Source organism: Camelina sativa, chromosome 11 (genome assembly GCF_030686135.1).
Source record: "Camelina sativa cultivar CO46 ecotype springtype chromosome 11, ASM3068613v1".
NCBI classification, from domain to species: domain Eukaryota; kingdom Viridiplantae; phylum Streptophyta; class Magnoliopsida; order Brassicales; family Brassicaceae; genus Camelina; species Camelina sativa.
Window position 1 is genome coordinate 39,278,358 of NC_141890.1, and position 13,361 is coordinate 39,291,718.

At 34.3% G+C, this 13,361-nt stretch overlaps 2 protein-coding genes across 5 annotated transcripts; one reads left to right on the forward strand and one right to left on the reverse strand.

Annotated features, from left to right (window-relative positions):
• The first annotated feature begins 3,133 nt into the window (after positions 1–3,133).
• Positions 3,134–4,007, forward strand: LOC104725399 (FCS-Like Zinc finger 15-like). The gene is made up of 2 exons (XM_010444063.3): positions 3,134–3,457; positions 3,553–4,007. The coding sequence occupies exons 1-2, from the start codon at positions 3,213–3,215 to the stop codon at positions 3,749–3,751; spliced, it is 444 nt and encodes a 147-aa protein (XP_010442365.2). The 5' UTR covers positions 3,134–3,212; the 3' UTR covers positions 3,752–4,007.
• Positions 4,008–6,215: 2,208 nt separating this feature from the next.
• LOC104725400 (uncharacterized) lies at positions 6,216–12,160 on the reverse strand. Of its 4 annotated transcripts, none has more exons than XM_019231614.2 (13): positions 11,079–12,160; positions 10,885–10,966; positions 10,594–10,785; positions 10,410–10,474; positions 10,183–10,342; positions 9,769–10,014; positions 9,571–9,687; positions 9,174–9,365; positions 8,996–9,083; positions 7,837–8,747; positions 7,229–7,733; positions 6,957–7,147; positions 6,216–6,870 (listed from the first exon to the last, which is right to left on the reverse strand). In XM_019231614.2, the coding sequence occupies exons 1-13, from the start codon at positions 12,095–12,097 to the stop codon at positions 6,340–6,342; spliced, it is 4,299 nt and encodes a 1,432-aa protein (XP_019087159.2). In that variant the 5' UTR covers positions 12,098–12,160; the 3' UTR covers positions 6,216–6,339. The 4 variants fall into 4 exon arrangements, with proteins under 4 accessions (XP_019087159.2, XP_019087160.2, XP_087331696.1 ...); XM_019231615.2 differs by having other exon boundaries at positions 8,996–9,080; positions 11,079–12,132; XM_087475570.1 differs by having other exon boundaries at positions 9,769–9,917; positions 11,079–12,119.
• Positions 12,161–13,361: the final 1,201 nt, after the last annotated feature.

Sequence of the window (13,361 nt, forward strand, 5' to 3'; positions counted from 1 at the left end):
CCGTATAAATTACCAACTAGAAATTAACAACATTACCCAAAATTAATGTGGATTCCTACATTTTTTAACCGTATCATATATGATTGTTTTGTGGTTATTATTGTATTTTTATCTTTAGCATATGCTTCATCAAGAAATATAAATTACAAAGTAATTATATGTAAACTATGAATTACACAAATCTAGAAAATTAGTATACAAACTTGATTCATTAATCATATACATATAGTTAGACCATGTGAAAAAACTATATATTTTGGATTTAAAGATATGTAACATATGTTAATAGATTTTTAGTGTATACTGCTTCAAATGTTTGAAATTAGCATACAACTTGATCGAGTTAGATATTAGAGAATCTAATTTCAAATCGTTATCACTTCACAGTTCAAACGAGTGAACACAATAATAATAAATAGAAGGAAGAAATTAGGAAAAGGAAAAATTAGGATAAAACGATTAAAATAGAAAAGCAGCAATTTGTGTAAAGTAAACGACATCAATTGGGTCCTAATTTCGCAAATAATTGGCAACCATAGCTCTTAGTTATTATGTCTTGTCTACGATTAAATTAACTAATTAATCTTGACGAATAATCACATGTTCAATCATATAATTCATAAGTAAGATTTTTAATTACTCTGGAAATTTTCAAAATAAAGTCTTATAATCTTTTTTTTTTCCTATTAACAAACACAAAAGACATGTTGATGCATGATAAAATAATGAAAACCTACTATATGTAGTTTTAGCTTTGTTGTTTTGTTGTTTGGTTCTTGTGTTTCAGTCTAGCACTGATGCAGATCTGGTCGTTCCTTGCATAGCAGAGACAGTTTTCAACTAATTCCTCTCACTGTCTCAGATGAAGAAATTTCACCATTGTAGATCTAGATCCCTTTCTTTCTTTTTGAAGAGTCTTTAGGGCTTGAAGGTGTCTCACCGCCTTCGTTGTTCCACGCTGGAGCAACAAAAAGAGGATCGCACGGCACTTCAATCCAGGTCAAGTATTATGATAAAGGCGATTCTGGTATTTTAATCCGTTTGTATGTTTTTTTTTTTTTTGTCTCAGATCTGTTTTAATTTTTAAAGAAGATTTATCTTTTAACTGTCTTTTTATGAATCTCTAGATCTTGATCCGGATTGTAATCTAAAGGACGTAATGTTTTAAGTTTGTCTGGGTTTTTTTTTCCTTTGTCTCCAAATGTGTTTTGTGCTCGCCGGCTTAGTCCTCTAGAAGGATTGATATTCTTCCCAGCTCATGTATTTCACCTTATAAACCTACTTATGGTCTATCAATGAAATCATTCAGACGAACAAAAAAAAAGTTACCTATTTGGAACATGATATATAGCGAACCATAGATAAAAAAAAAAGACACGGAAGGTTCACAATATATAGTATGTAATGGTATTCAACATTAAATGTTAAATTTGACTAAAATCATGTTTGCAAGAATGTCCACGTGAAATTTGAATTATGTTTATGTGTGATTGTTTAGAGTACTCATGATGTTTACTAGTCTAATCATCAACAATAAGAGTGATGCTCTTCCATAATTAATCAACCATTGCTTGTATCTAAAACCAACAAACCCTACATCCTCCTTAGCAAAATATTATAATTTGAGAGGACATCATTATTTGAAAGAGAACATCCGTATGCTAAGTTGTTAACGGACATAATGAAAATATTCTATTTCATAAAAAATATTAGAAGAACTATTTTAACACACATTGTAATAATGGAACTGATTAATTGATTTTAAAATTTATAGATATATATTTGAAATTGTGATAAATTTTTAAGATCGTATTACATTTATGGTAGAGAGTTTAAAAAAATAGATTGTATTATTTTTAATTTAACGAGAATTACAAAATTTTACACAAGAATATTTAAGTGATCGAAAGTAATTCATATACATATATTTTCTTTTTTATGAAGCTAATAATCCTGTAAATTCTTTTATTTACTATGATAAATACAAATTAATAGTATACTATATATCGGATATATAGAAACAAAAAGAAAATCCAGTGATGAAGTAAAGCAAGGTTTGGGGCTTTGGGCCTTTATATATTTATGAAAATAACTATATGGGCCATAGAAAACACCTACACACTATTTGTGATGTATATAAATTAATTGTAAACAACCTTCAAAATATTTGCTATAGTTTCTTCATAATTGAAAAAAAAAGATTTGCTCCTTTTTTTCACTTTTACAGGAAGAGTGAGGATCATTTTCCTTGATTATGTTACTTTGAAATCCGTATGTACTAGTAGAAAGTTTTTCAATCTGTATAGATTTAATTGATTTTAGTATGAATGTTTTTTAAAAACATATGTACAAGTAATTTTGTTTTTTTTTTTACTTGAGGAATATTTATGAAATGGGTTGAAATTTGTTGATTTTTTTTGACGATACTTATGATGCATACCATCAAGTTTAGAGAAAATTAATTTGCATTGTTAGACTAAATTGTAGTATATTGTTTTTTTTCATCTAATCCAGATATGCTTTCACATAAAAAAAAAATCTTGTGATATATCTTAGTTTACATATGCAACATGTTTCAAAAAATTCATCTCAAAACAAATCTTATTAACCCAAAGATTGGCTAGAATATAGAAAATATATGGTGATATAAAATAAAGAGAGAATTTACTGCGTTGTAATCTCTTATTTCTTATCAAACAAAAGAATTAAGACTGAATCACTTTCCATCTGAATCAAACACTTCTTCCAAATCACCAGATCCAAAAGAGTTGAATATTTTTAAAAATCTTCTAAGAAGTCTACTACTATGATCTTTCTAGCATCACGAAATATATATATAGTTAGAAACTAAAACATTCAAAGATGGTGACACGTTTCATAACAAGACTCACCAATACTATACAAAACGACAAAAAAAAAAGTAAAAATTCTGATAAATATTGTGAAAACATTTATCCCCAAAGAAAAGAAAAAAAAAAGACCTAACACTAACAACACAAGTAATGAAGAGGAGGAAACACGTGGCGTATATCGAAGCAAAAGAAATCAAATCAATCGTCCTCGCTCTCTTTGTAGGTCCCACCCCCTCTCAAGAAATAAAAAAAAACTTCTCCTTCTTCGCCACATTAACACCTGACTAGAAGAAAAAGAAAAAAAAACTCAAAACACCGTAGAGATGAGATAAAGAGTCCCAAAAAGAGAAAAAGAAAAAAATGGTGGGACTAAGTATTGTTTTGGAGATGACTAACAACAACAACAACAACACTGTAAGTGACGGCTGTTTAATTAGTCCTAAAGTCGTCAACAAAGCCAACGTTCTAGTCACCACCACCGCCATAACCTCCTCTGCCTCCTCCGTGACTAATCTCCATCTTCATTATCAAGATTCTGGGTTCTTCCAACATTGTTTTCTCTGTAGAAGAAAACTTCTCCCTGCCAAAGATATCTTCATGTACAAGTATGTTACTTTACACTACTCAAAAGATTCTTTTTTTTTTTTTTTTGATTCCTTTGTTAATGTTTTTTTTTTTGTTTTTGTGGGATTTGGTTTAGAGGTGACAGAGCGTTCTGTAGCGTGGAGTGTAGATCGAAGCAGATGGTTATGGACGAAGAAGAAAGCTTCAGAAGAGAGTACTCTTCGTTTATGGATGTTAATACGACGAAGAAGAGTAAATCTTATTCTCCGGCTACTGCACCACCGTCGCGTTACCGTCGAGATCCGAGAAACCAAAGAGGCGGTTTTGCGTACTGAAAAGCGAAGCAGAGAGAGAGAGAGAGACGAGAAAGAGACATCTCTCGCAAAAATGAACTGATGAAAATTTGTGTGATTTTGACTTTTTTACCCTTTGGTTAATTTGTTTTGTCGTTTTGTTATCTCACGTCTAAAGCCGTAAGGGTGTTTTGGGTATTATCCTCGGAGCTTTTTTTTTTTTTTTTTTTTTTTTTGGTTCTGCATAATCTCTAATTTATCTATGGGAGCACTAAGTAAAAAAAATATTTTTATTTAATTTGAGGCTTACCTTTTTGCGTACATTAACAAAGAGTAGAGTTTATGAAGATTATTAAAATCTCTCCAACCATATGTAGAGTAAACTTTATTTTAAAGAATTAGAATTGTTGTAAACTTTATTTTAAAGAATTAGAAGTTGTAAAGAGGATGAGAAACGAAATGGATTTAAGGTAATCTTGATTAGTGAGACTATGTTGATATAATCCACAACGCGACAAACGAAAAATGGACACAATAAATACCAGTATATGTTTCTTTTTATCTGATTATTACACCATTTAGTACTTGTATAAAATAAATAAAGATATTCTCTTGGTTTCATGCGTATTAAGCTTCAATATGTGTGGGAGAATCTTTAAGCTTTTCACCGACATAAGTTTCTATTCTTTAGATATACCCCCTATATAATAGACGTATAAGAATTTATTTTTAGGATTTCAATGAAAAATTATTCTGTTATATTCGTTCTTTACAATAGTAAAAAAAAACATATTGTAGTAATTGACTATATAGAACAATTTTTGAAGATCACTTACTTACTTTGTTTTATTCATAAAGGAAGAAAAGCACTATCTCGTATGTCGTATATATAGCATGTCCAAAATTAATACAGTACTACGACGTACACAACATTAACATGTTATATATTCAGTCAACAAAGATATCTTCTTCTTCTTGTATGTTTTTTTTTCCATAGTGATGAAAAAGTATTATGTTTCTCGTGTCAGAACGTACGATTCTAAATGTTGATTATTTGATTTTATCAGATGGAAAGGAACATATACATCAATGATCACTGGAATGTTCCAAAATGTTCAACTTGAAATTTGAAGGATATATAACAAATCGTTTTAAAGATGACATATTATTGGATCAAATGGCTTTTACTATTGTGGTTTTGCTATTAGTCAAAAACAGAGAAAAAAAACTCTAGATTTCTGCAATATGTAATATCAGATTAACAAAAAAAAAGTTCATGCAGGAAACATCAATTAATGTTTACTTTTTAGTATTGACCAACAACGATGGTGATCGTTACAGTCTCTTTTATCAATTTGGTCAAGAAGAAGACTCACAAGATTCTTATAGTTTTCTTAAGTTATGGAATAAAGAGTGGGGCAAAATTTATTTTGGCATTTTACCTTGTCTTCATGTAATAATAATATGTATGTCCCATGAAAATATAATTGATTTAGTGCTCCACATTCATAGGATCCGACTGTAAAAAGACAGTGAGGTCCCTTACTTGTCTGTCTCTTTCTTTCTCACTTTCAAAGTGGGTTCATCACTTCATTGTATTGTATTGGACTATTGGCTATTGTGTGTGGGGTTGTTTCAATAGTTTTGTGATCAATTCCTTAATTCAATGCCAAAAAAAAAAAAAAAAAAAGATTAGAGAATCTGGTTTTTAGTTGAACACAGCAATAACTCTTTTAAATTAATGCAATAGGCACTGGCACTGCTCTCCTCACATAACAACACCTGCTCATTCATTAACAATGGCTCTCGATTGCATGTCTGACTGATTAAATTATACAGTACATTACAGCCTGTAAAAAAATAAACTGATGAACTCATAGATACGTCAGAGGAGTTTAATGTAATTCCAAATATCTTTAGTAGATTAAAAAAATGTTTAGCTTAGGAAATTGTGAATTTGATTACCAACCTACTTGGTTTAGTTATTAGGGTTAATCCCAACTATGCTTTATACAAACATGGAAGTGGATAAGGCTTCTGATATTTTTAGTGGAAGTGGATTTAATAAATACGTAATACATTAATAAATGAAGGTCAGGCCACATGTTCCCTTTTAAACCATCATTCTTAATGCAACAATCCACCTTTTTACCAGAGGCACACTACACAACTTAAATACTCAAAAGGTTAGAGGATGTAGCATAGAGTAGAGTCCACAACAACAACAAAAATAAACTGTGTTATGTTAGGCACAGGCAGATAGTTACGTTTTTGGCTCATAATTAAGTAAATAGATTTGATGGCAATTGATAATGATGGGAAAACGAGATTTTATCTCGAAGTATGGTGATTGGTGAGATTATATATACTCAAACCGGTTTTAGACTATACTAATAATCACAGAATTTATCGACTACGTTAAACAGAGACCAAATGATGTTTTTGAATCTTGGTATGTTTGTTACGTTCCATAGGCGTGAAACCTCAGAAACTCTTAACACAAAACTTTGTAGAGGTGACCTGCCATGAAGACTTGCTGATTAAGGAAACCTGTGAGAGAGCTATTAGTATAATGCCTTTTATGTTCCTTCTGATCTGAGCTTGCAAGTTTTATTTACAAAATATGAAACCTAAAACGTTTGAGAATCTTCGTCCGAATCTTCCACAACCCAACTCTTCCTGGCAATCTTTTTAGGACGACTACTTCCTTCTTCTTCTTCTTCTTCTTCTTCTTCTTCTTCTTCTTCTTCTTCTTCTTCATCGCCCTCTTCTGTTGCTACTGCTTTATCAGGATCCAAGCCCGGTGATGATACGGAACTAGCATTTCGAGGGGATGACGTTTTCTCTGAATCATCTTCTGACTCTTGTCTTAAATCATCCTCGTTAACACCAATGATATTGTTCTGTGTCTCCGTCTCTTCTTCCTGGTTTCCTCCAACTTCGCCTCCTGCAGGAGTTTCTGCATCTTCAATTATTTTAAAGTCTCTGGCAGTGCTGCGCTTGGCATACCTCAACAAATTCAGTTTAGTAACTTTGCTTAGCTGAATTAGGTATCTTTCACAGTCTTCTATCTGGAATATCAAATCAGGAATGCATTTGTTCTCCTGTTTGATCTTATTGATTATGCCTTTGGAATTGGAATTTACATTCTCCTGTTGTTCCTGCATTTGGAAAATAAGCAACATGTTACACTTTTGGATACGACAGACATCATCAATCTAATGACTCTGCTTGGCATAACTTTTACCTTCTGCATTTCAGCCAAAAAGGGATATAAAGGAACTGTGAGACTCTTGCAAGTTAGTTCCACGAGTTTTTGAAATTTAAGGCTCGGAAGAATTTGCTTGCAACCCTTGGGAGCGATCCTCAGCTTCACAATTTGTGCCAATTGTTTGTAAAACCTAACAGCTAGTCTAAGAAATTGCGCTGCTTGCGAGTCTACAGATTATGAAATCACGTATTAAACAAGCTCATCTAGAGTTAGTTAGGAGTAGATCGGTGAGAAGAGAAAAAACTCACCTTTGAGGTTCATCAAAACAAAGGAAGAAAGCATTCTGACTGTTGACTCAGCCATTGAGTAAAGGGATTCCTCAAGAGCCAACCCAAATGTACTCTCAGCAACGTCCTGGTTGAGATGGTAGTTCTTCTGAGAGATCACATAGAAGTTCTTTAGCTTCTTTGTGGCCCAATCCATGTCAACTATTGCTGAATCAATTGATTGCAATATGCAAGAAGTTACAGTGGCACTTGTCGACTGGTTTATGACCTTGTATGATTCAGACACTTCTACAGTATCGGATTTGTCTACATCCATGACATTTTGCAACTCCTTTGCCACTTCCATAGCTATGCATAGATCACCAGGGGATGTAGTAAAAGAGATGACAAGTTTCAAAATGCTTTTTGCCACAGTGGTGTTAGATGTTTCACAGCTTCTGCAGATCTGATGAGCCCAAGATCCATGCCTTTGTTTGAATTTGTCAGGTAGGGTCTTCCCAAGCGTCAACATTATGTCACAAAGAATCTGAACAGTGCAATTAAATGTTATAGTATTAGCTTCCTATACGTTAAAGAATGTGCTCAAGAGAAACTGCAGGCAATTTAGTTTGAGATTAAAAGGAATTTACCTCTACATCATTAGAATTTTGAGGGATGAGGTCCGTGATCATGGGCTTCATGATTTTTTCCATGAAAATTTGGATGCTCTTTACAAGTGGATCTTCAATTTTGGAAGCTTCACTGCAATCTATTAAAGTAGCATCCTCAGATGCAGGGACTGCCAGCAAATCTTCAAGCAAACCAGTCAAACCAGATCCACTTGAATATACATTGATCAGCTCTTTCAAACTAAGTAAGGCCAGATGTAGACACTGTTTTCTTCCTTCAGCATCCTTCCTTCCTTTCTTCTCCCTTTTTGTCTGTCCGGTTGCTAGAGGTGGTTCTGGCTTTAGCATGTAAACTACTTGTAGCAGTGGAGGACCCAGAGCTTTCATGTCACCATAGACCAATGGTTTAAGTGGATTTTCCTCCTTCATGCAAAGAGATGATCTTATGTGTCCAACACAAACATGCAAAGTGAAAGAGAAAACTCCAGAAATTGATTTATCTGTCTTGGCTGATGACTGGCTGTGATCCTGCGAACCTGAAAGAGTACCAACGAATGTGCTGCTGTGGAGTTTGAAACTGAGTTGAAATAGCTGGTAGATACTTGAAGTAGCTAAAAAGGGAACTTTTTCTCGATCTTCATTGATACTTGCATTTCCCGCATCACTATCATTACAGGCGCTAAATCGTACCCTCTTGCCAACATTGCTCTGCTTCGATTTTCCCACGTCCTTTTCCATTGATTCATAAAAATCAATCAAATCGACAATCTCCTTTCTGATAGCACCCTTTTTCCCTTCTGGTTGTTTCTCTAGATCCACTATAATATAATTTAGCAGCACTTGAATGATTCCCAATATAATTAAACAATAGGATTTTCTTTTATCTTCTTCTAGAGATGCAGAAACTGTTTCCTGAGACTGCGCAACAATATCTGCAAAATTTGAAAAGATCAGAAGCTATGTGTTTGAATAAATAGATTATTTAAGACTGAGATGCTCCTTTCGGTTTCAAGACTCACTATCTATAGCTTGTACTTCTCTTTGAAACTAGACTAAGCCTAACACAACCTATACGAATCAGACTTGAAAGCAAACAAACATAACAGCAGATCACGTGTTCAGGTATGTAAAAACTAGTCAATGACTTATTTAACAACGATCATTTGTCACGTTAACGTACCTCCTAACTTCTTGCCTAGTAAGAAGCTTCGGATTTTCACCAAAGCACTGGAGTAAATTTCATGAGATATGTTTCTTCCTACCTGCTGCTGCCATACGAAATTTGAATGTACCCACACATTATTATTGACAACTACACTCAATTATGTAACACAAAACAAGTTCTTCTGTGGCAATACCTCATTATCTTGTGAAAGTGAGAATCCGAAGCATGGCCACGCGGCATCGGAAGGCCGATCAAAGTTGTTGTGCGGCTGGAGGAGTAAAATCCAAGAGACACAAAAGAGAAGCCTATCCAAGGGTTCTTCAATGATAAATTTGCCACCTTCTAATTTAATGCATGAAGTGATTTCAAGTTCAAAATCTGTGTCCTGGCAGCATAATCATAAGTTGTCAAAATATGTATAAAGTTGTGTCTATCAGCAACAAAAGTTGAAAAAACAACAGCTCCTCCTCTCTGTAAAAATATTTAATGGTAGAGAGAAGTTTTAAGTATATAGCAACTTTTTTCTTGTTTTGTTAAACCAGACTTAAGAGTCATAGTCAGCATGGAGAGAAGATGAAGCTGACAGTTACCTGTCTGAAGAAACGAAGAAAATGAGGCATAAGAAAGTCCAACACATGTCCGCCACTTGATGGATCAATCAGGACTAACTTCACAAGCCCATCGTAAACTACTTCCTTCACTTTTGCCTACATGTAGGAACCAAAGAGCTCTAAGAATTTTTTCATACTCTTAAAGAAACTTCCCATGATCAAGAACGAAAAAGACACCTGCTGGTAAAGACATCTTTGAAGCAACCCATTCAGTTCAGTAAAGAGGTTTCCCCTCACAACACAGTTCATCTCGGTCTGCTGACTTGAACTGGCTTGGCTTGCTGAGTCTTGGAAAGTAAATGAGCTGTCTCTCTTAGCTTGTTTCTCTGCAAGTATAAGATCGGTTATTACTTTGGTTGCAGCAATACGAACTGTATCTTCCCGTCTAAACATAGCCTTGCGAATCACCAAGATGGTATAGTCCTGCATCGTCAAGTTAGATTTAATCTGCATTCTTGGCAAGAAAGCTATTTCCCAATTCCATATAAGAAAAAGGCATCCAAATAGATGAATACAAGATGAAACAATCCAAACAGCAGCAGATGTGCAGAAGAGAATATGAAAGGAGAATGCGCAACAGATATAATTTACCTGAAGATCACGGCTGAATTTGATCAGCGGGATAACAGCAGAAACAAGAAAACAGCTGATATTTCCCTCCATGAAAGTGAAATAATCCAATAACTCTTTGAGATGATGGACAAATTCCAACATGATAAGTGAGTATCTCTGGACAAGATACCCTAACAACCTACAAAGTCAACCTCCTTAGCACATGAAAAAATGGTTGACAACCATATCCATTAAACATTACTGACCTTACTATTGGCTTACTCTTTGCGCATTTCAAAGAAAGAATGCGAAACTTGCACTGCTCAATTATCTGCAAAATACGAGTGTTACTCAACTAAGTTTTGTGAAGTTACAGTTGCAATCTACAGTTGGAATGTCAGTCCCTAAAAGCACTAAAATTAAGGCATCAGTAAACAAACAGTTATTAACCTCGTTTCTTGTCATATCATGGGCTTCAAATAGGGCTCCCAGAATCTGAATGCTAAGCTTCTCAATACCCAGTACACCATTAGAATCACCAAAATCATTGGATCTACCTTCTTCAACAGATTCTAACAACATAAAGCCAAACTGAATAACACTTGGAACCACATGCTCCCTCCCATATCTGCACTCACTAACCTAATAATATAAGAAAATGTTTTAATCTTCTTACGGTAAGATGTCCTGGTATAATAGACAAAACTCAAATTCCAAAAGTAAAAAAGCAGGGGAACATACAGCTCTTAGCAAGGATTTTTCAACCAATTTGGCATGCAGGAAACTCTCTTCCTTAAGCTCATCAGGTAGCCACTTGCAACCTCTGCATACGATTAACAAAAACATTTGGTAAAAATGTATCGCAACACCCTCAACATGTAAGAGAAAGTATCCATAAAAAATCCTCAGTGATTCTGTTTGGAACTACTACTTACTTGGAGAGTCTGTAATCGTTGTACGCAGTAAGCAAAGCCGTTCTCAAACCCCCCAAGGAGCTCTCACCGAATTTTCTGACTCTAGCTACAGAAAACAGAACCGCTACTGTAAAATGATTGAACGCTCTAAGATCAGATTTGACTAACGCTACAACCTCTAGCCCCAACGAAGGATCCTGCTTCACTGCGAAATTCACATGAAGAAGAACAGTTCCTTGGATCTGTCTAACAACAGAAGCTACTCTAGTCTCAGCTTTAGACCCAAAAAAACCAACAACACCTCCAATCACTTCCCTCTTGCAAAAACCTTTAGAAGCAAGAACCAACAATTGATACACAAGTGAAGGCAGATCTTGCAAGTCTATACACTTAATACCAGCAAACACCTTCTCCACCAACTCACTCTTTCTCCCTTTATCCAGAAATGAAAACTCCTTTGCTAGAGAAACCATTTTCGTTAACAACCCTTTATTCCATACACAATTAAGAACTCGATCAATCGCCAAATTAACGAAATCTATTTCACTAGCTTTAGCTTCTCTCGGATTCCGCAATAAATCAAAGCACACAGGCATTAAATCAAACAGCTGGGCTTCATCCACTCTAGACACACCTGATAAGATCGAATCGACTACAGATTTCACCTCTTTAACGTGCAAGTAGGGTAAGAGAGTACCGAAGAGCTGAACCGTCTTGAGTGAGTCCGAATCGCTTGGGATTTTGCCGGAATTGAAGATTTGGGTGTAGGAGATGAGAAGAGAGGCGAGGAGAGAGGAGAGAGACGGAGTAGTCGGGGAGAGAGAGATTAAAGATAGAAGAGAGATCACATACTCAGAAACTGGTTTCGACGGCGACGGTGAAGAAGAACGAGATTTGAGGTATGAGAGAAGCGAATCGTGGGAAGACGGAGAGAGAAGATAAGGTGGAAGAGAGTATCCGGTTTGACAATGTTGGTACTGCGCTAAACGGATGATATCGTTGTCGGTGAGAGGTCTCTGAGTCGGATCTTCACCGGTCATTTTTTTCCCGGCGGGATGAATTGATTTTTCGAAAACTTTTCGGGGAAAATAGTTTTAGGTTTTATTTTCATTTACACGGGAGAACTTATTTGGGCCCTATTTTTTGGGCCTTAAGAGCCTTGAGCAATCTTTGACTTTTGTATTGTACGGAGATATTTTATTTTCGTAATAATTTTCTGTGGCTAATTTACTTTTATTTTGACAATGGCTAATTTACTTTTATTTTGTTTTCAGTTAAATTTTAGCTCTGCATAAATCTAGTTAGCTACATGGAGGAAGTTCAAAATTTTGAGTTGAGGACTGTTGAATAATACGTTTAATAAATTGATTAGACTATTTCTAATCTATTGCTTTATTTTAAAAAAATAATAGTTAAAAACTCCATTTTGGAATTAGGTTTTTTACAGATTAGTATTAGATAGTCTTGTTAGATTTCGATTTCGTTATATGGTTTGGAGTTGAACAATTCGACAAAATGATAATCATTTTTCTCAAGATATATATTTATACCTTTTTCAAAAAAAAAAATATACATATATATATATATACTTATAGACAAATCCCATACCCACGGATAAGCTTTTTTTTTTTTTTTTTTTGTTAAAACCCACGGATAAGCTAATGTTTCCCATCTCTTGATCTTAAGTTTCTTTTTCTTTTAGGGGTCTATAACATGAATCCACTTGGTAGTTGCCTAGTTGGTAGTTGGTAAGAATTACAAATTTACAACGGTGACCAAATTGATTTGACAGTATATTAAATAAGATCATTTGTGAAGATGTTCTCTTTACGTTAAGCAAATGAAATGGCGGTGATGTTTGGAGCGAGCTCGTACTTTTGAGAGCTAGTCGTCCATGCAAATTAGCCTTTAATAATATAGACTATATAGCTTCTTCTCTTATTTTTAATTCATCTCGGTTTTTCTATCGAGTTACACTATTACGTGAAGGCAGCAACTGTATTTTATTATTATATATATATATATACATACTCCCACTCATAATTTTTGACCTATACTATATCATATAATGAGTTTCACAGCGATTGCAACTGCCACCAAAAAATGTTTTGCTGGAATCTAACATAGACTTTTCAACCATTTTCAAAAAATTAAATTTGTCAAGAGTGTTTTTGTTAATTCCGTTCATTTGGTGCAGATGTATGAGTGATAATTCGTGTAATATTAACTATGTATCAATCCGCACTATATGCAAAATAAATATATACAGATAAAATTAGAGTTATGTATAAATTTATTTTCTAT